The sequence below is a fragment of the Pelophylax lessonae genome (genome assembly GCF_965119305.1).
Source record: "Pelophylax lessonae genome assembly, chromosome: 6".
Lineage (NCBI taxonomy): Eukaryota > Metazoa > Chordata > Amphibia > Anura > Ranidae > Pelophylax > Pelophylax lessonae.
Window position 1 is genome coordinate 70589353 of NC_138773.1, and position 25585 is coordinate 70614937.

At 41.0% G+C, this 25585-nt stretch overlaps 1 protein-coding gene across 1 annotated transcript in view; it reads right to left on the bottom strand.

The window, feature by feature from the left end:
* Positions 1–9592: 9592 nt before the first annotated feature.
* The window catches only part of TRAP1 (TNF receptor associated protein 1), a 39336-nt gene continuing 23343 nt past the window's right edge, over positions 9593–25585 (bottom strand). Inside the window, exons 12-18 of the mRNA XM_082260362.1 lie at positions 21480–21627; positions 16588–16773; positions 16354–16492; positions 16187–16272; positions 14942–15087; positions 11798–11870; positions 9593–9915 (exon numbers count right to left, since the gene is read on the bottom strand). Of these exons, the coding sequence (XP_082116488.1) occupies positions 9814–9915; positions 11798–11870; positions 14942–15087; positions 16187–16272; positions 16354–16492; positions 16588–16773; positions 21480–21627 (880 nt within the window). The 3' untranslated portion in view covers positions 9593–9813. The remainder of the gene's footprint in view (positions 9916–11797; positions 11871–14941; positions 15088–16186; positions 16273–16353; positions 16493–16587; positions 16774–21479; positions 21628–25585) is intronic.

Consider the following 25585-nt stretch of genomic DNA (forward strand, 5'->3'; position numbering starts at 1 on the left):
TTGGGGTTGTATTGCAGCCAGTGGCACAGGGAACATCTCACGAGTGGAAGGAAAAATGGATTCAATAAAATTTCAGCAAATTTTGGATGGTAACTTGATGCCATCTATCAAAAAGCTGAAGTTAAAGAGAGGATGACTTCTACAAATGGATAATGATTCTAAACACACCTCGAAATCCATGGGGGATTACATCAAGAGGCGTAAACTGAAGGTTTTGCCATGGCCTTCACAATCTCCTGACCTCAACATAATTGAAAATCTATGGATAGACCTTGAAAGAGCATTGCGTGACAGACAGCCCAGAGATCTCAAAGAACTGGAAGACTTTTGTAAGGAAGAATGGGCAAAGATACCTCAAACAAGAATTGAAAGGCTCTTGGCTGGCTACAAAAAGCGTTTACAAACTGTAATACTTGCCAAAGGGGGCAGTACAAGATATTAACTCTGCAGGGTGCCCAAACTTTTGCAGATGCCATTTTTTTGTTTTCTGCTATTTTGAAAGTGTAAAATGATGGAAATAAAATCAAACTTTTGTTGAGATATTATAAGAATGTCTAATCTGTAATTTGATGCCTTTTGGAGATTTTTCCAACTTTCCTTGGCTTCTTTATGCACATTAATACTAATTTTTACCTAGGGTGCCCAAACTTTCGATCCCCACTGTATTTGTCACTCACTCTAGCAGAATCAGCAGGACAGAGATGTAATCCAGAATTTTTGATGGATGGGTCATGGCAGCTAGTCATTAGGATTATATTGCTTAGGGCTTGGTTCCTATGCAAGCAGTCACCACACACTCATCCAGGAGTGTGTAGGCATCGTGGGCTCCCTGTGAAAGGGCACCAGGAATAGTTGGAGGATGACATACTGTATCTTCCATTAAAGCTGTTCTGGTTCTTTATGGGGTGTAGCTAACTTCCTTATGCTGTCAATAACTATCCATATGGTTTGTTGGCTATGATTGAAACCCTACTTTTCCGACATTTCACCCTTGTTTTTTGAGCTGGTTAGTTCCCAAACATATGCTGCCATGGAAGTCTGTCAGGAAAACAAAACAGACTATCAAATACTTACCCTAATTTTCCTTTTCTGATGAACTCCATGGCAGCAGGAGTTCCCTCCCAGAGTCATGAGTAGGCTAGTTACAGAATGTGGCCTCTGGCCCAGCCTGAAAATGTATGGAGTAGGAGCTAGGGCAGGGCTATCCAAACGTATCCTGCCATGGAGTCCATCAGGAAAGAAAATTACAGTAAGTATTTGAAAGCAAATTTTCAGTTATTGTCAGCACCAGGTGAATTTAATTACAAACTACAAGAGCATCACAAACTTGCAATGCATTTACTTCTTACAATTTTGAGAAGTTATCAATTTTGTTCAGTCCATTTTTGGAGTTTTGCGTGGAATGTGGCAGATTTGACTTTTGTTTCTCCACTTTGTGTCATACCAATACAAACAAAAAGAAATAAAACATGAGAACGCCTAAACAACATTTGTAATTGCAACAATTTTCTGGGTGAAGTGGTGCATTATGTGACAAAAATTCAGGGGTGCCAATATTTTAGGCAATGGCTGTAGTTATAAAGATCAGAAATAAGACCCTTCCCTCTTGGAGTATCCTGACAGATTTTTTCGTATATGGTAGGGGCGAAACCCATGTAAATGGGTAGAGTAAAAGTTTATAATCTTTAGAAATCTTTAGAAATTAGAAATGCTCAAGTCGGGGAGCCAGTTTCAACGTTTGAAGAGATGAAAATTATACAAATGTCGAGTTTTCCTGAAATTGTGACCAGAAGATTACATTTTGAGATATCCACCAGGAAAAGTCTGAGTCTCCAGAGAAACCTGAAGGAAAGTTGGGATTACCAATAAAAGATGCTTGTGGTGGGTCTAAAGGCATCTTTACATAGATGCCTTTAGACTAAAGTATCCTCATGCGAAAATAGGGGAAGATAGATTTACTTTCAAATTTAACCCAGAGAACCTTGGATTGATACATGTTCCACTGGGCCAGTTGGGTTAAGCGAGAAGGTAAATAGCAGAACCGGATATTAGGAAGGGCTAAGGCCCTCTTGTATTGTGAATGGTACAAAACATTCTTAGAAAAACAGGGGCATGAATTGGACCATATAAAAAAATAAATTCATTTCTCATTGGAGAGATCCAAAAAGGATTTGGTAAGTCTGATAAGGAGAGCCCTTAAAAGGTACAGCTACTTTGGAAGGACTGTGAACCTACCAAGGAATAAAATAACAGCTCTACAACATGCGCATACTCCAGATTTTAGAGATAAGTGGAAGATAATTTAGAAAATAAAGAATGAGGGTCAGCGTGATACTCCGGTATGAGACAGATTCCAATGACCAAATTGGAAGGAGGACCTCAAAGTGGCAATCGGAAATTCAGGTAAATTGACAGGCATGGCTAAGGTTTTAGTAAGATTTACAGATAAACCAGATAGGACAGCAAAATTTTGAATAAAGTAGGTAAAGACGTTAGTAGTTGTATCAAAAATAGGGGAGTCGGTCCTATGGATCTCTGTTACAGAATGTTGATGGGGAGCAATGACTCCTGTGGCGACCAAGTTCTTCAGACAGTTATGGAATTGTAGATCCTGCTCTATACTGACAGGCTTGCGTCTGTCCTTACCACCTTCCAGGGAGAGGAAAGGAAAGCTTTCCCAGATTCTAGAGCTGATTTGGAAATCCAAAGCAGGGAGAATTTTGCTTGGCTGGACAGCATTAGTGAGCGATACAGAAAAGGAAACTGCTTGCCCCATATCGTGACAATGTTGAGATTGAGTTTCTCTCTAAGGGAGTTGCCTTGAAAGAGGCTACCATAAAGTCCTGAACCCTCATGCAGAAGTGAGTTGTGGGCTGCCTGGTTAATTTGGAAGTCTGACGGTTGGAACTCCGAAAATTAATATTTTCCTAGGGAACAACATTTTTTGCCTGGGTCGTGTCCAAGATCAGTCCCAAATACTCCAGATGGTGGGAAGGCTGAAAGGCAGACTTCTTGCAGTTGATCACCTATTAAAAGGTTTGAAGGAACTGGATTGTCCATTGAATGTTGAAAAACAGGATTGCAGCTAGGGAATCCTTCAGTAGAAGGTCATACAGTGGGTTGGGGGTTCTTAAAAGAGAATGTCACTTTTTCCATTCAGGACATGGTAACAGATTCTCTTTAAGTTGTAGTCTACACCTGCATCATATTTGGATACTGTATATCCCTTCACTCCAAACTAAAAAAAAAAAGATATATTACCTTACTACAAGGGTCTGCAAAGCAACATTACCCTCTTTCCCACAAATGAACATGCAACAAACCTTTCTGGAACCACTCAATATTTTGGAACCTCAGCCAGCTAACATCACTTTCACAAATTCCAGTAAAATGTGATTTTAAAAAGTTGCAGTAACTGTATTTGCCAACAGGTGGGGCACAGTTCTTGCAAGCACCTACAATTATTCTGCTGCAACACAATCATAGTCTCTATGGATTTGTCTGGAAAAAAAAAATCTAGCTTTCATGCACGAACATTACATGAAACCCTTGATGGGGGAAAAAAAGAGGAATTTTGACTGCGCTATAAATTCCATATCATTGAGTACAGTACAGGACACAGGCAACTTACTCATACACAATGGGTTATAGGGTTTGTACCTTCAGGTGATTGGACACTGGCAAAGCTTTAGAGGACACGCACCCTGGGCATCTCCTTTAACACATTTTTTGAGTTCTCGGTTTTGTAACAAGCAATGAAGAGTAAACCAAGGTATAGAAGGGAGGGCGGCCTGTGTCCTGTACTGTACTCCAAGATATGGCTTTTACAGGTAAGTCAAAATTCCTCTTATAATAACAGTAAAGAACACAGGCTAGATTTTTCATACACCCTGGAACATACCCAAGCAATGAATAGGAAGGGTGGGCAACACTGTGCCAACATGCCCAACAAGGGTTAGAAGACCCAACCTCAGACAGCCAGTGCGAGAACCTTACGGCCAAAAGCTGCATCAGTAGAAAATCGAGACTGTACACTCTTACAATCAAATTTTGTATCCATCTGCCTGATCAGAACAGTAGCCTTAAGGTTTACATTAACAGCTCTGACTACATCCAGGCAATGTAAAGAGATTTCCTTCGGATGCTTAGAAACAGGGCAGAAGGATGGGAAGACAATATCCTCATTGAGGTGGAATGTTGAGACCACCTTCTGGAGAATTGATAGGAGAGAGACCCCTGTGCTATCTTTAAAATGATCAAAGCCAGATGATAGCTGCAACTGCCAATCAGCCTTTCCAAAGCTGAAAAGGATATAAATAAAGGTAGGGTGGTATGGAGCTGCGCTAATCAAATAAATGGTGGTGGGTGGTGAGACTCCAATAAATATAGTGAACATGCGAAATGTTGAACAAGGTGTGTGTAATAATACACAATACGTGAAACCACTACAAAACTCATTACAAGATGGTACCTAACTCCAACAAAGTTACATGCCATTTTTCCCTCCATTCCTTCGCATTGCTTTAGAGCAGTGACGGCGAACCTTGGCACCCCAGATGTTTTGGAACTACATTTCCCATGATGCTCCAATACACTGCAGAATGCATGAGCATCGTGGGATATGTAGTTCCAAAACATCTGGGGTGCCAAGGTTCGCCATCACTGCTTTAGAGGATGCGATTCTCCAGGTTCCTTACCACACATCTTCTGGGAATGTGGAAAGATAGCCAACATTTGGCATCAATTCAAAAAATTTGCTTCCACTATTTCCAGTACTCCTATTACTCTTAATTCATATAATTGTCTTCTATTCTCTTCCATTACAAACCTATCCATCCCTCATTTGAGGCTAGTGTATACAAAAAGTGTGCTATACACTGGTTGATAGCAGTACACTGGAAATCCCCATCATTTCCCTCTTCTCAACTCAAAACAAGAAATAATGCAATCAGCCTCATGGAAAAAAATCTTTCACACTCTATACAACTCTACCCACTTCTAGGACAATAAATGTGACCCCTGGTTTAACCACTTTACCACTAGAGCATTTTGCTGTCTTACGTCTGAGCCACTTTTTGCGATTCGGTGCTGTGCGACTTTAACTGACAATTGCGCGGTCGTGCGATGCCATACCCAAACGAAATTCACGTCCTTTTTTTCCCACAAACAGAGCTTTCTTTTGGTGGTATTTGATCACCTGTGCGATTTTTACTTTTTGCGCTATAAACAAAAAAAAAGAGCATTTATTTTGAAAAAACAACAATATTTTTCACATTTTTTATATGAAATTCCCCCCAAAAAAATGTAAAAATCAAAATTTTTTTACATTTTTGGCCAATTTGTTTTCTGCTACCTATGTTTGGTAAAAAAATTCACAATAAGCGTATTTTGATTGGTTTGCGCAAAAAGTTATTGCGTTTACTAACAAAGGGAAAGATTTCTGTCATTTTTGTTTTTTTTTAACGCGTAATGGCGGCGATCTGCAATTTTTTTTACGGTACTGCGACATTGCGGCAGACAGATCGGACCCTTGACTGACATTTTTGGGGGTACCAGTGACATTACTGCAGTAATCAGTGCTATATATATATGCACTGTTACTGTAAAAATGACACTGGCAGGGAAGGGGTTAATTTTATTGGAGAGGGAGGGGTTAATGTATGCCTGGTGCTTACTGACGTGTGTAGGGGGAGGTGACTGAGTGACACAAGGACAGATCCCTGCAATGCTGAACCCTGCAATCTGACCCTGCCTGTCACTTGGGAGATCCGCCCGCTTGTGTTTACACAAGCAGGCGGATCTCCACACTAGATCCCCGACGATCAGGGAAGAGCGGCGGCTTACCTATAGGTACAAATTATGCCATAGTGTTCACTTCCTCTTTAAGCTTTTGGCAACAAAACCTGGAAGCCGATTTGTTTCTGTGCAGTTGCACCAAATTTTGCACTTTCTAGTTTAGGTAAATAACCCCCACAAGGTGCTGCAAGGGGGGCTTAATGCAAGATAAACCTAGACGAAGAGTTCACACAAGGGGAGTGAAGCTAGAGGCCTTTGAAAGAGAATGGATAAGGATGAGACCTGTGCTAAACACACCCCCTCCGTGATAGTTCTCACACAAATGATGCATTTATCTCAAACACAAGAATTCCCCTGAACACAAATATGAAGCCCAATAACCACGTGTGTATATACAGTATATCCAATACTGTGAAGAACTAAGATGTCCAGTCCAAAAAAAAAGTCCAAACAAAGCAAATGTAAATACAGTGTAGATACCGCTGGAATTTTTCTGCTGCCATGCTATAGATTACTGCACAATTTAAAGTGGTTGTAACCCTAAAAAACAAAAATGCATAGTGCATCTGCAGTCTAATTGGTTCCAGCCCAGTAAATTATCTAAGCGACATCACAGTGTGTGTCCCCTGATCGTGTTTCCAGGCTTTTGCATTTGGGCCCCATCCTTGGTCCATTTGCAGTTGCAATTTGGTGGCTCCCCAGTTGTGGGCATGTGTATGCATTTATTGAGGCTGGTTTGGCCACCTTTTTCTGCTTCCATCTATCCCCTATGGTGCAGTCATTTGTGTTTTTCAGAGAACACACACTGTGACGTAGTTTAGATGATTTACTGGGCTGGATGTTTTGGAACAAGGTTTGACTATGAGAGCCTTTCTGTACTTTGTGTAGATTTATTATATTCTTACCTTATTTTGTATGGACCCTAGGTCTTTGATCCTATGTGGCGTGATATGTCTGGGACATTATTGGTCGACATTATTATAGCATCTTTGTGTTAGCACCATAGCTCCTGAAGAAGCGAAACTCACAAAATATGTTGAGCTTCATATGAAATATTGTTGGAGCCCTATACCATCCTTGATTCCTAATCTGTAATTTAACAAGACTTGTACATATTTTGGTGTAATACATTCTATAGTTTGCTCCACAATGCTACATTGTTTTTTTTTTGTTCTTCAATAAGTGTTTATTAGGTTTAAAATTTTAAGACTACAAAATCATTGACATCTTTACAGAAAATGCTTTCCAAATATACATTGTAAGAAGCACAGTATGGTATTTACTTAAAGGGTAGAAATACAAGAACATATGATACTCATATTCAGGTCATAATAATAATGTTCATCAGGATAAGGTAGACTCCGGTTGATAATAGAAGCGAGAGGTAAACGTCAGAGATTACTTTTACAGAGGGAGAAAATAAACATTTTTACCTTGCTGATTGCAATAAAGTAAGAACAAACTGTAAACTAACTGTTAACCCTAGCTGCGTATCTCATGTACAAGATACATACAAAGATTTAAACGTTCGCCATTCAACATATGGTCTCCACATACATGATGTAAGTTCTGCTTTACCAGCGCTAATTGCTAAAACTTGCTCATAGGAGTAGTGTAGTTGGGTCCAGTCTAACACTTCCCATAAGGTAGGAGGATAAGCGTAATGCTACTTTGTTTTTAACTTGATGTTTTTAAACCCTTTAATGTGCATTAATAAAGATTTGTATTTTTTTTAATCTAATCATATTTATCTACAAAGTCTTTGAACTGCAGTTCAACCTCTGTAATTATCTATTCATTATCTGTTGGGACGGTTGTACTATTGGGTTTGGAGGGTGTCTATTGTGCCTCCCAATAGCCCCCCCATTACATTTTCAATATGTTACATAGCTGGAATGGTTGAAAAAAGACACTGTTCCATCCATTTATGCACCAGGATGGAACACCTTTATAGATTTGGGCACAAGAAATTGGTATAAACGGAGGGTGATGACATTTAAATAGGGACAGTAAGAGATGGAAGGAAAAAAAGGCAAGAGGACTGGATAGGGAGGATAGGAGTAAAACTATTCTTTAAATTTAAAGCACTGCCAAATTAACCCCAACTGTGTCCACCATGAAAAATAACTGAATGCATGGTAGACACACTGCACTACACTCTGGAGGCTATTAGAGCAGTGCTAGCATAAGATCTAAGCCAGAAATTGTTAGTTGCTGGATATAACGAAGTTTATAAAGTAATACACAATACAAGAAATTTGTACAAACTGTTTATTTGTTGAATTGTAACAGTAGATACATTTATGACAATGGTTCAATTTAAAGAAAACTTGTCACTAGAGAAACTAGGCAGTTGTGCTCGCGGACCTCTCCTTCTGAAAATGGTACCTTAATGGCACAGACTCAGGACTTCAAACCTTTGTCTGACTTTCCTGATCTGCATTCTTGTCCCACATCAGTGAAAGTAATTTTGCAAGGAAAAAAAAAAAAGGTCTGCAATAGTAGCATTTCTCCAATGATAGGATTACTTTAAAAAGTAACTCCCCTTTTGTTGAGAAAAAAAACACTGCTCTCTCGGTGATCTATGTACATTGCAAAGATTTTAACAAACTTTGTTACAGATTCCTACCGTTTGGTATTCTGAAGTAATAGCGGTTTGTCTGTGTCCATGTGAAAAGCGAATCGAATAGGAGTAGTTTTTTTAATTATCAATCAGCAGCTGCACTCGCAGGACTCTAATGAGGAAATTGTCAGGGTGTGCATCACTTTAGACGTGATTTTCATTTGGCGGTATCTCACCAAAATGTAGGTTTTGTTGCAGGGGATCTTAATGCAGACATCTGGGAAAATCAGTTAGCCAATCACACAACCAGGAAATGACATTCCTGGGGGGAGTTTTCTATACACCATTTGTGTACAAAAAGTCTCCAGGTTGCCATATTGCATTGCATTTTACAGAAAATTACAGCACTGCAGATTGAAAATGAAAGTTAATTTTAATAGCATTTAATTACAAATGTGACTTGTATAGCAATTGTATATGCTACTGTAATTTTTTTTTCTTTTTTTTTCTTTGCAATTCTTTGCATGAAGCAGAACTAAACTCTCCCTTCCAAAAGGCAAGAAAACTAAAAATTCTAGTTTTATTCCCAAAGCCTAGACAGGACTTGTCAAATACAAAGGATGAGTTTGGTTACCATGGAAAATACTTTCAGGTGCCAAAACGCGCTGCCAGCTAATGCCGTTGCCATCTTGTATAAAATGCAGCTCTCCATTTCCTGGAAAGTAGCAGTTGCCCACCGCTGCCGTCACTAGTAAATGCCCATTAAAAAAGTCTCACTTTAGATCAAGTTGCCATAGTGCTAATACATCGCCAGCTCGCTCTAAGGAAAATGGCAAACAAAACAGAAGAGCATATCAGTGGATGGTCTTCAGAAGCTTCCTCAATGGTTATAGTGCTGCCACTATACAGAAACTATAGGTGCATTTTCAGAAGCAGGAGAATTAATATGAAGTAACATGAAGATGAGGCCTAAACCAGAGACTAACAGGGATGTAAGCATACATTGTATAGACCAGGGTCCAGCAGTAGAAGGATGCTACGAACACAACATAAATTGCACATGCGCTACATTGGCTGAATGAGGAAAAACTTTCAGAAAAGCCACAATGTGATATTTTTTTTTTTACTCGATCTGTGGCTTTAAAACGCATGTTAAAGTCACTGCTCATACAGGACAAGCTCAAATTGGCGAGTTTAGATTACACCTCAGAGCTACACTGCATATCACAGACAGTTCTCCTCAAGACAGTGGTGTTGTTCTTACTACATAGATGCACAGACTAACATTCTGTGATAAGCTTTGTGTGTCTTTAAAGTCTCTTTCCATAGGAAACATGTCAGCTGTAAAGAAATAACAGCGGCTTCTTGAAATGAACAGTCAGAACTCTAGTGGACTGGATGATTGCACAGTCACTGGAGGCTAAAGTGAGATATTATGGGAAGGAAGGAAAGGATCAGTGTTTCTCCAATGCTTTTGTTAACAATTCGTTTAGGCGTGCTACCATGGGTCGGGGGTCGTCATTAAGTCCGGCTGCAATCATTGCGTTCTCGTAGATCTGTATGGAAGTAACAGAGATGGTTCAGATCTTACAGATCACAGCACAATTTATGATTATGGCAGACCAATTTACAAAGCTATAATAATCTGCTACATTTTTTTTCTTTTAGCAAAGAACTGAAAGTAAAAATTGTTATGGAAAAAAACACATGCATTATAGCTGAGTGAATGGAGCCTACAGACAGAGAACCCAAACAAGTTCAGCTTCAATACTTAAATTAGAATGGTGCCCAAGACTCCAATAAAAGGCTGCTTCCATCTGAAGCTTTGAAGCTTCTCATGCAGGTAGGGATTGGTTTTAAAAAGGTCAGTTCATCCTAAATGGATACTTAAAAGAAAAGCATGACCAAATTTCTCTTCTGGGTCACTGGAGTACACTTATTTCTGCACTACTGTGTCCCAGATTCAACCACCCAGATGACGGTCCAGCAGCTGCCTCAGTCTCTCAATGTACGGCTGAGAGCCTGAGTCAGTCACTCCTGCTCTCTACACAGTCTGGCACTCCAGTGAGCACTGGAGGGGCAGAGCAGAGAGCTGACTGACAGTCACTGCTCTCTGCTAAGTGAAGAGCGACAACTGAGCAATCAAAGGTCATGTGATCGCCAGTTCTCTGTCTTAGATCCAGCAAGGGACAGCTGAAGCATTGGATCAATGCTGCAACAATGTTTTTGGATATCCCGCACTTCTCCTATAATTATTGAATGGGATTGCAGGGAAGAGATTTTTCAATCAGATTACAGCTGTAGCTGCTAAGCAGAGATACACAGGGAAAATTATTTTCACAGCTGGATTCTTCTTTATTTTACCCAGAGAGCAGGTTAAACTCTGTTAGGCTGACTTTCCTTCTACTACACAGTACTTCAGTACAACCAGCCTGCCCACAGATGGATCAAAATGTGGCCAGTTTAGCAGGAATTTTGATCCGTCAATGCCAGCTTTAGTCTCATACTTGCTAGATTTGCAGAATTGGTTTCCACCCATTACAAAAACAGTTAGATGTATGGACATTTCTCATACCCAGCCATACACAGAAAATGCATGGTGGTCACAAAACCCCAAAATACTAGCAACTTTTCCTCCAGGTCCATAATATAAACACAAGTAGTACACAAAAAGCCTAGTGCTCATGACTATTGGCTTCATGCACATGGGTTTTTTGGTGCCTATGGATGTCCTGGTCCTGCATACAGCCTCTGAAAGGTATGAATGGGTGTAGGCAACTGTACGCAGCTACTTGCATAAAGTGGCGCATGTGCACAAACGTAATATCCAAACGCACACTACCTGCATGAAGCCTTATGCACTGCCCTACCTAACTAGCCCCAGCATTGTTTTTACTTTGACAAGATTCCTAGAGTAAAGCAGTATGGCATGGCTGGAGATACAGGCTTGTTAGGGTACATGCACAATGGGTGCAGACTCTTGCTAGCAGAAAGATCATGCATAAAAAATGTATTTAATGGTTTATAAAGTAACATGTTGCAACCAATCAGAATCCACCCTGCACTGTTCTGACTTCAGTCAATTATTTTTGGTTGTTATAAGTTACAGCACTAAAGAAGTCTGCCAATGAGGCAGATTTTGAAGATAACATTGGAGGAGATAAGAACTAGGTAAATGTGTATGGCAGCCCAAATATATACCAAAAATAATGAAGAACGAATGAAATGACAAAAGTATCTTTATTTAACCTCTTGCCATAATGTAACGTGTGGGCAGCGAGGCCCACTCTCTTCCCCGCTGCACATATGCGTTTGTGGGCAGCCAAGGTTTCTGTGCTCTCCCAGCACAGTGAGTGAGCTGTTATAGACAATTCCCAATCTCTATAAATGATTGGGAGCCAATGTTACAGAGCAAATGCCTACAACTGGTTTACCTACCTGTTCCATAAGTAATTTTGCAAGATCGATGTCTGTGTCTTTCAGATGTCCTAACTTTTTAATTAAAGGATGCCTGAAAAACATTTACATAAGTTTTAACATAGCTGGACAGAGATATCACATTGCTTAGTATTGGCTTTTGATGTGCATTGTTTTTTGTTATTAGAAAGAATTGAGAATTTATTGAGAAATTGTCAAAGACCAAGTACAATAAGGTACATAACAGACCATTAACAAAAGTGTTGACACTTAGCAATCTGGTAGAGAAACAGCCACATCTGTATAATAAAAGGAAAAAACAACAGACTAATCAACCGGTATCAACCCGCAGACACTATGACCCATGGTTAAAGGAGAAATATAGCCAAAGCTGTTTTGGCTGTACTTCTATGGATCACAGGAGGGCATTTTTTGTTCTGCGCTCCTGTGACCCATTTTCACCTGACAGCGGGTTAAGGCTGGCGTCACAGTGCCAGTCCAGGCTCTGAAAAGTTCCTGACCATATGGACTGGTAGCTTGCCCAGTCTCTAAGCAAGCCGCTGGGAAGCTGAACCAGCTGCTCCAGCCCCCTTCACAGCTCCAAAGAGTGCTGGCAGAGCAGAGCAAAGAGCTTGACAGTCACTGGCTCTCTGCAGGCTGAAGACCGAGAACTAAGTGATCAGCAGTGTTCAGACCGATGCTGCATCCACCTAGGGGAGTATAATTTTTTTTTTGGGGGGGGGGGGGGGATCCTGATCTTCTCTTTTAATAAGGAGTGAGAATTGTTTACTCCAGGTTATGAGGATATAATGAAGACAACAAATATGTACAAGTGTTCGGTTGCTGCAACCAGCAGTCCCATAGATTATTATATTTAATGGGGCACCATCAATATTTGTAAATACGTTTGTTAAAAGGCAGAGTTTGATTGACTTCAGTAATTCAGGCACGTAGTGTCGGGGAAAGGGCCAGCATCCTATTACGGGCTATTTGTTTCCTAGCTGTAAAGCCGTGCTATCTTTGCAGTGTTTGGCATGCATCCATGAGAGACCTATGACTGCCCTGATTCTGGTTGTCTCACTAGTAACTGCCTCTTTCTGAATGACAGTGGTAAGCTTTGCTCTTAGTCATTTTTGTACACGTGCCAGGTCTGGCACTCTCATTGAAAAGACCAAGCACGTGTTCCAGAGACACCTTGATAGTAATGTGTGGCTACCACAAATTATGGCAAAGGTATGCCACTGAAAGCTCTTAAAAGCAGGCAAAACTCTGGACAGATTAAAAAGAACTCAAATTTATTTACCCTTCCAGATGGCGCTATAGCTGAAAGACAGCTACAGCGCAGGCTTACTTTGCCAGGAGGGCGTCCATGGACGTCCTCCTGTGATCGAGTAGTGATCGGTGCACTCTGTGATCGCTGAGTCCTTTGGACTAAGTTATTCAAAGATTGGGGTAAAGGACCAATCACAGCCGCCCTTTACAACGTGATCAGCTGTGTCCAATGACATGGATGTAAGCACAAGCCGGTTATCGGCTTTCCTTTCCTCACGCTGACAGCGTGAGGGAGAGAGAAGAGAGCCGATAACCGACTTGTGATAAAGGAACATCTACACTGATAAACAGGGCACTGATTATCAGTGCAGTCCCAACATTGCACCAGTACATCCAATCAGTGCTGCAAATCAGTGCCTCCTATCAGTGAAGGAGAAAAAACACCTAGAACAAACTGACATTTTTAAAAATGTTTTTCAAAATTCAGTCTTTTTTTAGCACCCAATGGTGATTAAATACCACTAAAAGAAGGCTTTAATTGTGTGGGAAAAAAAATGATAAAAATGTCATAGGGGTACAGTGTTGCATGACCGCGCAATCGTCATTCAAAGTGTGATAGCGCTGAAAGCTGAAAATTAGCCTGAGCAGGAAGGGGGTAAAAGTGCCCAAATCTGTCTTAAAACAAACCTGTGCTTTTATAGCTTTAAGATAAAGTAACAGGTTTACTTTAACCACTTGACCTCTGGAAGACTTTTAATGGGACTGTGATACTGCGGCGGTCAATCTGACATTAATGACGCTGGGGGGAACTGCCACTGATATCACCAGTGCCATTACTACAGTGATCAGTGCTAATAATATGCACTGTCACTATACAAATAACACTGGCCAGAAAAGGGTTAATATTTAGGCCAATCAAGGGGTTAAATATGTGCCATACAAGTGTTTGTGTGTAACGTGTAATGCTTTTACTGGGTATCTAGTTGTTTTGGGAATAAAAAATCAGCCAGATCCCCTGTCACTGAACGCAGCTCTGTGCTGTTTACACTCACAGATGTGTGTTCAGTGAGACTCAGAGTCGATCATTATTCACTGGTCGACACAGTGATCGGCATGTGCTGGGATGAATCCTTGCACGGGTGGGCGGGAATCACACCCGTGTGTGTATACATACATACATATATATATATATATATATATATATATATACACACACACACACACACACACATGATTCTGCGCAGAGCTCAGTCCTGTGATGATGAAGGTGAGCAGTAATGACTAGTCCCTCTAGCAACACCCTAGTGATGATGTCCTGGGAGTATTTCAGTCAGGCTTCATGAGGTACGTAAATGGCTTACACCTCTAGCAAGGGCATTATTCAACTTTAGTCAGAGTTGCAGTTTGTTTAGATCTACAGACACCCCTTACCTGCATAGGCAATTTTTTGGTAAAGGTGAACAAACCCTTTAGGTCCCCATATAATACCAGCATATAATTAGATGTATTTTCTCCTCAAAATGTTCTATTCAATATTGGGAACTCAAGAAGATGCCTGGTACTTTTGTATATGGAGGAGCATGTATGGAGGAATCCATAGTGGTTGACATCTCTTTCTTGAACACACATCAAAATGAGCCTTTACTGAGCAATTTTACTGGGGTTTTTTTTTACACCTTTTTACTGGGTAGACAAAACTAATTGCTGGGCGATTTGTTTTGTGAAGTCATTTTTAATTGCCCTTTTAAAGTGTACCTTGCTCGAATGTAATAATGGTCCTATTCATACACGTGCATAAAAATTACATGACCAGAAAGTAGCTTCACTACCTATAGCAACCCTAAGCCATGGAGAAATCAACCTTATGGTTTATTACTACAAGTAATTGCTCACCCAGTGTTTATCTCCAGTGTAGGCTGCAAGAGTTGTGCTCGCTCCTCGTTAGTTTTAGCTAGCTGCTGAGTGCGCAGGAAGTGTCGAGCAGCCCCCATCTCCAGTACAGTAATCATAGCCGGGTGGGTGTCAAGACGTGGTGTAACCTGCAAAGATGGAACACAGCTAGATTTAAAGAGGCATGGAATTGACTGGCTAACTAAGCTTTTATCCTACACCTGCACAGCACAATAAATTAGTAACTGCATACTTAGATTGCTTTTGTCCAGGGCCCAACACCCACTATGTGCATTGAGTTTTTATGTTTTGCAGGTGCCTGAGGGTGTTTCTTTGTGTGCTCTGCATTCTACATAACATAATAACTATACTGCAGGGTTAGCAAGCTTCCATCCCAAATTTGCCCCAGTGCATGTGTAGGACTGGGATATTAGACGATAAGCTCCTTCACTGGACCAATGTGGGTGGCTTAACCACTTCAAAACTAGGCCAATTGAGCCATTTCTCACATGCATTTTTTTGCTAGAAAATTATTTAGAATCCCCAAACATTATATATTTTCTAAAAGAAAAAAAACAAACGCGCTAGCCTGTGTACTGCTAGAGAATAGAGAAGGCTTGACAAAGGGCATATTAGCCTAGAAACTTGCTGCCTATCCCCCCTCATCACAGGCAAGTGTGCTGGCTGTCCCTGCTGCAGTGCTGATGGTTTGTGCCTTTACAGTGCAGCTGCTCCAGCTTTTCTCTGTCATTCTCAGTCCCAGCAGTTAACATAGCATCAGGCAGTGTGTAGATCCTTGCTCTTTCCACTTTATCTCACTGGTGTTGCTGTGACTTAGTAATAGCTGTTGTGATGCTCTGCTACCATGCTCGATGGAGCATGAAACCAAGATCATGGCTCCAGATATATTCACTTCCTAATGAGGATGTATATAACATATATGTGTTGGTCAAGACGTGGTTAAAAAGACTGTCGCCTTGAGCACCACTTTTTCTCACCTCTCCAGTGCTCACTTTCTTCTTTTATGGCTGCCATTTCAGAATGCCCAGTGACCTCCACCCAAAATGCAGTGCTCAGACCTAGCAGCCAACTGCTAGGACTAAGCACAGTCACATGATGGGGGAAGTGAAATGTCACTCCTTTAAATCCTGAATGGGTATGAGGATAGCAGCTACACTGAAGGAAAGAGCAGCAAGTAAAAGCTGGAAAGGTTGTTTGATAAATATACTCCACTTAATTTTTCTTTACCTTAATATTGGCCACTCGTGTCCCCAAGCCATTCCTCATCCAAGCCATCAAATCGTCTGCTTCTTTTTCAGATAGTTTGTCAGAAGCTGAGGAACAATAAAGATAATGGTTAAATTAGGGCTGGACAAATCTTTAGGTTGTCCTAGCTTTGGCATATGGGGATATACCTGCTCTACTGTCCTCAAATGTTTCCTCCTTATAGTGATCCACCACAATGTCTGTCTCCACTGAAATTACCTTTTTCTTATCAAACTCTCTCAAATGCAAAAGAGTCAGTTCATCAAACTGCTCAAAGCAGAACAAAACCTGGAAAAGATGCCATGAAGAGTGTAAAAGGGGCAATGACCAAGAATGCATAGGAAACAAAACATCCACAAAGTCAGAACTTCCAGGGACCTCACCTCGGTCTGTTTCTTCTTCATGGCTTCAAAGTAGGGACTGTGCTCAGCAAGGTGACGGTTGGGTGCACACAGATAGTAGATGTTGCGGGTTCCGGCTTCCATACGGCTGCAGTAGTCAGTTAGGCTTGTCTGCTGGCCTGCGGGCAGAGCTGAGGACTCAAACCGCAGCAACTTGCCAATATCCTCCTGTAATAAATTGAAATATAAACATTTTTATGAATGAATACAATTATACTAGAGAGTAGTGACTATCCATTACTTACTGCATTTATTTTGCTCAGGTTGTTGTAACCAGAGCTAGATAAAAGGCAACCTAGGTGGGAGCCTAGAACTTGGTGGATGTCCACAGGGCCCAGCTACAACCTTCATGATCCTGCAGTAACCTTACAACTTGTATGTCACAGGTGTCCCTTCGCAAGAGAGTTTGCTTTTGTAGGCAACTCTTCCTCAAGTTCTTGGGTGGAAATGCCCGAAACTGTTGTTCTTGGACATACCTATGTACCATTATCACTTGAAAGAAATTCTATTCATTGCTAAAGCCAGCCATAGATGGAGTGATTTTCTTTCCTAGAAAATCGCTAGATTCCCCCATCAACACAGTCAGTGATAAGACTATTATTAGTGCCAGACTCCAAATGTCAATAGGCCAAGTGAGCTCTCGCCACATCCCTGATATATATATAGTGACAAAGGAAAACCTGGTGTTCCAAGACAACGGACCCTGAAATGGCCCCACAGGGACCGTATGTATAAGCAAGATACACCAAAAATGGGACTTTGAGGGCGGGGTTCACTTGGCATAGGTAGATAAATAATAAGAAACAATGGGATAAAAATACAATAATTGTATTGACAATTATATAACATGAAGTGATAACCAACAATGATGCATGAGCATCAATACAGATATAGGAATTCGTGCAATATAAAACATAAAGAACTGTATCCTAGGGTAACAGGGTCACAAGGTCAACCAGTTCCAACATGTTTCGCCACCTTTAAGGGCTTCTTCAGGGACCAAAAAGGGTTGGTGACCTCCAGATAGGTTCTAGATACAAATAACATATTGTAAGTATCATATATATTATCTTATTCAACATTGCAAAAAAGAATATCAAGATTAGACATAAATTGGTTTAATAGAGGTGTCATGTCTAAAAACTCACCACTATTATAAAATCCGGGGCACAATGAATAAATCAACAACCAATGGCGTGGTCTGTGAGTCTCACCGGGGAGTGCTCACACTCCTGGACAAAGTCCAGATGAATACGTCCTCATAATGTGGTGGACACTGGACCGGACAATGCCAGACAGTGGGAGTCCATGCAACGATCAGCAATAAAAGAGGACAGTTAAATCCCTGCCTCATTCAAAAGAAAAGAAAAAATTGCCACCAAAAATATACACGTATGGTCTGAGGTGGCACACATAATATAATAAGCCACCACTTGAGAGACACACATCATCATCAAAGTTTCAGACCGGTGAGGCGGACATCAATAGGACAATATGTAGAAGAAGAAAGAAAGACATGCTAGAGTCTTTTGAGCAAAGCTTGTGCCTATTAGGTACAGGTGAAGAGAGAGAAAATATAACCATAGAGTTGTCCTGTGCCAGTAACTAAACTCCTGCATTTCCAGCCAAGGGTACCTGGATACAAAGGATTGCATGAGCGGCTAAATGGAAACACCCACCATGAAAACTATGTGATTATGTAGTAATCCCAGGATGAGAAAGAGCAGATAAGTGAACCCATAGATATGTACATACCGGAAAGAAATGGTGCCCAAAGTTTAGCAAGCCAGAGATCCAAAGAGAATGTGAGTATTTGTCCATAATGTCCGCCAGATCGGCAAAATTTCAGTGGCAATACTCACCAGAACGTCCAAACACGCATGCATCCGCGGTCCAGCAAGTAACACCGCCTGTAGTCGTGACCTGCTTAGACCGCGCCGCCGCTGGCTATAAATATCCAGTCCCACCGGAAGTGATGCGGTCATAACTGACCTCTGAAGATCACTTCCGGTGCGGGCGCCATTTTGCGATCTTATCCCGCGTGATCCGCCAAGGGAAGAGGGTGGCAGCGGGACAGGCTCGCCATTAATCCGCCCAGATAGGGCGGACTCGGGGACAAACCATGGGAGGAGGCTGTAAGGATGAAAAAACACGGCCTCAAACTCACCAACCCCGGCTTGGCGCCCGAGTGTTCACCACTAATAGTAGAAGATCATAATCCAACCCAGTGAAACCAATGCAGACCATCACGCCATTGTGGAAGATAGAAAACAACACATTACCCAAAGTTATGTTTACAAAATCAATTAATTGCATATAATCGTCCAAAAAGACAATATGTACTTATAAACACTAGATACAAAAATTCTAGTTATTTTTCTATTGGCATGAAGACAAGCCACATATTTCAAAATGGCTATGTGGCTTGTCTTCATGCCAATAGAAAAATACCACTTTTTATTATTAATATTTTTCCTTCATATTTTTGGAAGATTTCACAGTGGTTTGCCTGTTATAGGGCATTGTTTATTCATCATTATAAGAATATTTCTTTGTCTCACTTCTGGATTGATTCACTGTCATTTATACCACCTTGATTTTTTCACTTTGTTCACTACACTTGGAAGAATTGTTTGTTTGGTTCACTCTTCATAGGGCACATTCCCTTTATCCTTTTTTTCATTCATTTTGGAGCCTTTGACCAGTTCTTCTACTCATAGAACTTGCGCAATTCGCTCTTCTGTTACACGGCTTTATGCCTTAGCACACTTTGAAAAGCTGTTAGCAGCTCACTCTTCATAGGGCACATTTATTTGTTTTATTTAAATTTTTTTTGGTACATTAATTGCCTCAGTCTGAGCTTTTGACCAGTTCTTGGTCTATAGAACCTGTACAATCGCTCATTGTCTGCACACAAGATATTTAGTCTATTTTTCTAAAATTTTTCTACAACACGGATCATCTTGATATTCAGTTCTCCGATCACTTTATATATCAATTTAGCACCTTGGCACATTTTTTCTGCACTTGTCACTTTACCTTTCCAATTTATATTTATTACTTCATTGATCTTGCCATTTATTGCTTTATTGAGCCTTTGAGGAATATCCTCTATATTTTATTACTGCATTTTATTACAATATTGTTTACTGTGATGTATGGTTCACCTTTTTAAAGAGGTTTCAGCGCTGGTTTTTCTCTCAAATTTTTATTTTATTATGTGTGCCACCTCAGACCATACGTGTATATTTTTGGTGGCAATTTTTTCTTTTCTTTTGAAGGAGGCAGGGATTTAACTGTCATCTTTTATTGCTGATCGTTGCCTGGACTCCCGCTGTCTGGCATTGTCCGGTCCAGTGTCCACCACATTATGAGGACATATTCATCTGGACTTTGTCCAGGAGTGTGAGCACTCCCCGGTGAGACTCGCAGACCACGCCATTGGTTGTTGATTTATTCATTGTGCCCCGGATTTTATAATAGTGGTGAGTTTTAGACATGACACCTCTATTAAACCAATTTATGTCTAATCTTGAAATTCTTTTTTGCAATGTTGAATAAGATAATATATATGATACTTACAATATGTTATTTGTATCTAGAACCTATACGGAGGTCACCAACACTTTTTGGTCCCTGAAGAAGCCCTTAAAGGTGGCGAAACATGTTGGACCTGGTTGACCTTGTGACCCTGTTACCCTAGGATACGGTTCTTTATGTTTTATATTGCACGAATTCCTATATCTGTATTGATGCTCATGCATCATTGTTGGTTATCACTTCATGTTATATAATTGTCAATACAATTATTGTATTTTTATCCCATTGTTTCTTATTATTTATCTACCTATGCCAAGTGAACTCCGCCCTCAAAGTCCCATTTTTGGTGTATCCTGCTTATACATACGGTCCCTGTGGGGCCATTTCAGGGTCCGTTGTCTTGGAACACCAGGTTTTCCTTTGTCAACACAGTCAGTGATGTTTGGGGAATCCCTCCCGCTGAGCCAATGTGTTCTCCGGGCAGGGGGGCGGAACAAGCTATCTTGGCAGGGAGAACGCACAGTAATTTTTGCTAGGGACTATAGACGCTTGCAATAATCGCATGAAAAATCCAACTGGGTGGTTGTACCCAAGCTGATCGATCAATACACTTGGGTATATTCAGCCTGCCCATACATGGTTCGAATCCATGTGGCTCATGCTACTGTTATATATATATATATATATATATATATATATTTTTTTTTTTTTTTTTTTTTTTTAATATGGATATATTTATCAACTACACAAAACGAAAAACTTACAAAAAGGTCCAAGAAGGAAAAAATAAATAAATAGAAATTTTAAAAATCCAACAAGTAACCCTGCAGGGTCTCACATGTGTGTGTATATATACAATTTTTTTTGCATATATCTATTGTGTGTGTGTGTATAAAGTTTTGTGCACAATTACTATGTTTCATTGCTTCTAAAAAAGCACAACTGTTCTTAAAAGGAAACCTGTAACAAGAAAAACACAGGGTTGCCACTGCTGATCCTCTCTGTTAAAATGCTAGTTGCCTGGCTGTTATGCAGCTCCTCTGGCCCCAACATGATTCAGTTCAAGCATTAGAAAAATCAGAGAAGTCATTCATCTTCTGCATGCCTATTCTGAGTCAGAGACACAAAGTATTAAAAGGGCAGAGGTGTGCGTGACAGCCAAGCCATGTGCATTTTTAAAGGTTAACAATCAGTCTCCATATTTCACGTATGACAGATGTGTTTAAGCAGGAACTGCAGACTGTATTATGGAATACACAGATGATTACTAAAAGGAACACTTTCTATAGTGACAATGCTGATGTCATTCTGTGTAACTGAACTATAATCCTCACCTTAACATCCTGTTCTGCGGTGGTAACAATCCCTTCCCGTATAAACAGCCCATAATCCTCAAAGAACTTATTGTATTTTTCAGGGTCCTTCTTACACTGATCCAGGAAGAATTTGACCAGTCGTTTCTGTAGCACTTCACGCAGTTTTCTGACAGAAGCATTACATAAAAAAATTAAATGCACTTACTAAAATGTATATACTTCACTATCTATTATCTGTAAAATGGGGCAATGAAACAGTAAATGAAAGTTTATATACTGTAACAGGAAGTCAGCTAAATCTGGGAATGTAGTCACAGGAAGGAGATACATTTCTACCTGATTTAGAAAGTCCATTAATTAATTTAGGGTGTTGGCTACAGAGCTAGCCAGCAGGAAGTTGAAAGGCCTTCACCTGTTCAGAATGAGGGAGTTAAGGCTCTATAATTTGTTCAGAGAAATTCCTATTGTTTGCTGCCTCCAGAAGCTGCATCCTGAAGCCATGTGGGCTGGGAGCAGGAGGACAGTCAGCGTGTGCCTCCCGACAGGATGTGTGGGCCTGGGAGAAGACCCCCCGGAGTGATGTGTGCCCGGGACGGTAACCAAGGGTGAATACGTCTCAAAGGTGAGAAGACGAACTGTTGATGTGAAAGAAACAAAGGACTGTGTTGCCCTGTGAAGCTATTATAAAAGGACTATTGAGTGTCCGCTGGAGGACAAGGAAGTCTGCCCGACGGTAGGTTGGAGACAGACACTTAGGCAGGTTCCAGTTGTGAGAAGGTAGCCGCCCACAGAGGCAAGGATTTATTTTCTGTTTTATTTTATTTTGGATGTTTTGCTGCATACAGCCTGGTGAAGAAAGTACCATTTAATAAACCACACTGTTTGTTTGCAAGCACTTGTCGGCTACCTCTCTGGGAAAACGCACCCCCCAAGGGGTCATCCACACCCGCCACCGAGCTAATCCCTCACATATGGTGGAGGATGCGGGCATAAGCAGAGATCCCTGCAATGGAGTGCATATGTTTGATGAACTTTGTCTGGTGCATGAGATTGCACAATCTATGTGTGCAGGAGAGCAGATCCTGACAGAAAAAAAAAAAAAAAGTGTTTTAAAGAGACAGCGGTCTCAAAATTATTTGATGAACTTTGTTGTGTCTGGTGCAAGTGACTGCACAAACTGTGTGTGCAGGAAAAGAGATCCTGCAAGAGAGAGAAAAACTACATGTGTTGAAGAGACAGTGGTCTGAAAATTGTTTGCTGGACTGTGAAAAATTTGTTTGTGGAGTTATTGAAGATGGGGCGGTCCAAACGCCTGAAGAATGCAAAGATAGATGAAATGAGAGACCGGATTCTATGGATGGAGGGGATGTTGCCGTCTGAACCAGCCCCATCCATGCCTAAAGAGAGTCTACTAAAGAGGAAGGTTGTTGTCCCTAGCAACACTGATGAAACCGCTATGGAGACGCAGTGTGCTCAGATGAAAAGTAAACTCAAAATGGAGATGTTGAAACATCTGATTATATCAAATGCAGCTCAACAGCAAGCAAATACAGCTCAACAGCAGGCAAATGCGGATTTTCAGCAGAGCTTTGCAGCTCAACAAAAGGCTCATCAAGAGAGCATGGCAGGCTGGAAACAGAGACGCCAGCAGCCAATGGAGGCCATCGGTTTGGAGGAAACCGAGTATGTGTGCAGGGCTGAGTTGGATGCCTTGCAACGGAAAATGGAAGAAAAGGAACAAGCCTTGGAATTGCTTAAAATGGAGCATAGAAACTTGCAGGAAATGAATGAACTACTCAAGTCTCATGTGTTACAGTGGGAAGAATCCACTGCTCTTCTTTTGGTCGAGTTGCAAAAATGTCAAGACACTATAAAGGAGAAAGATACCATCCTCATGGAAAAGGAAAGTGAAATTCAGACTTTGCAGAAGCAAAGTATGGTTGATATGTTGGAGTTGCGTAATCAGCTGGAAAAAAGTCTTCAGTCTTTGGAAGTTACAAAAATAGACCTGCAGGAGTCGCAGGAACAGAATGTCGCTCTGAAAACGACATTGTCTCTCAGCGACAACGAGAAAAGTGAAAGAGAGGCTAAATTACTGAGTACTGTGTATGAGCTCACCACTTTGAGCAATGTGGTAGATGAATTACGTGCAGACTGTGAAAGTTGGAAAGGTGAAGCCCAACGTTTCCAGCAGCAGTTAAAGGAGAAAGAAGCCTGTGTGGCAGAATTACATTCTTATTCCCAGATGCTAGCCAATGAGGTGAAGGCTCTTATGCAGGGAAAAGAAGATTGTGAACATAAGAGGGAAAAAGTAGAGGCACAGCTTCTGGAATCGCAAGTCAAGGTGTCAGAAGGTGACCGATTGTGTGCTAAGCTGTCAGAGAAGGCAAACCGACTGCAGGTTGAGTTGGACAATGTTACAAATCAGCTTTCTCAAGCAGACAGCAAATCTAGAGAAATTGCGGAAGATTTTTCTATCTTGGAATCGCAGCTGCAAGACACGCAGGAACTCTTACAGGAAGAGAGGTGTCAAAGGCTGAGTTTTAGCACAAAGCTCAAACAAATGGAAGATGAGAAAAATGGCTTCCTGGAACAATTAAAAGAGGAGGCGGAAGCAAAGAAAAACCTATCAGAGCAAGTCGCAACATTGCAAGCTCAGATAGCGGATATGAAAAAACGCATGGAAGAAAGCGTTGCTTCATTACAGTGTGTTGAAGATGTGAAAAAGAAGTTTGATCAGATGCTTGGTGAAGAGAAGACTGTGTCTGCAAAATATGCAGAAGAACGCGACCGCGCAGAAGCGGAGGCGCGTGATAACGAGAGCAAAGCCCTGTTCTTGGCTCGCTCTTTGGAGGAAGCTCTAGAGTCCAAGGCTGAACTAGAAAGAGTTAACAAGCAGCTATGTACAGAGATGGAACATGTGGTCAGCTACAAGGATGAGGTTGAGAAAAGCGTTCAGGAGCTAGAAAAGTCTAAGCGAGCCTTAGAACAACAAGTAGAAGAGATGAAGATTCCGTTGCAGGAACTGGAAGAGGAATTCCAGGCAACAGAGGATCTGTCCCAAAGAGGGGATAGTGTGCCTGATGCAGTTTTTAAAAAGATCAGTGTTTTGGGGTCTGTCCTGAGTGAGCCTCAGAAATGTGATGACATGTGGCTTGAATCACCCCTTTGGAATAAACCGTTCCTTCAAAAACTTCAAGCATTGGAAAATGTATCATTAGAACTTCAGCAAACAAAGGAGCTGAGTAAGAAATGTGGTGATTTCTCAGTTCAGGCTGAAAACCTAGTGGAGAAAACTAAGGCTGTTGGTGAAAACGTGAAGCAAATGAATAAGTGCCTTTCAGGGAGTGTTTCCAAAATGGAACTGGTGAAAGACGGGTGGCAGAAGTTTGATCGTGATCTTGAGATGCATTCCATGTGGAATTCAGATAGAGAAAAAGAACTAGGTGACCTTGAGCGGTCAAATAGTTCAGCAGAAAGTGCATTGAAGAAACCTGTAAAAGAATGTGTTGCAGTTCCATGCTTCTTCACTGATGCAGAGAGGAGGTCTATAATGGATACCACCCAGATCGCTGGGTTCAACTGTGTTGTTGCCTTTGACCCCTATGTTGGTGGAAGGAAAGTTGATGATGTTCTGGTTGGCTACTTCTGTGAAGAGTTTGGCAAGAAATATAAACTGAATATCAAATCAAATAGTAGGCCTTTACTGCGACTCGCTCAGGAGGGCGAAAAGTTTAAGAAGTTGATGAGTGCAAATGCTTCAGATCTGCCTATGAATATGAAATGTTTGGTGAATGATATTGATATCTCTGGGAAAAGGAACAGGGGTCACTTTGAAGAAATGTGTGACAGCCTGTTGTCTCAATTGGAAAATCCTCTGCACAGCATCTTAGAGCAAGCAAAGCTCAAGAAGGAAGATCATTCCCTTTTACAACAAAAAGTCAATGATTGTGTACAGCTGTATGGAGAGGCAACTCAAGTCACAGAGGGATGTCAAGAGTCCCTACTTGGAACAAAGCTTAGTGAAGCAAAGGTTCTCAAAGTTTTGTGGAAAACATTTATTGATTGCAGAGAGAGGCGTCTTAAGAATGTTGAAGACATTAAGACTAGCCCAATTGAGTTGC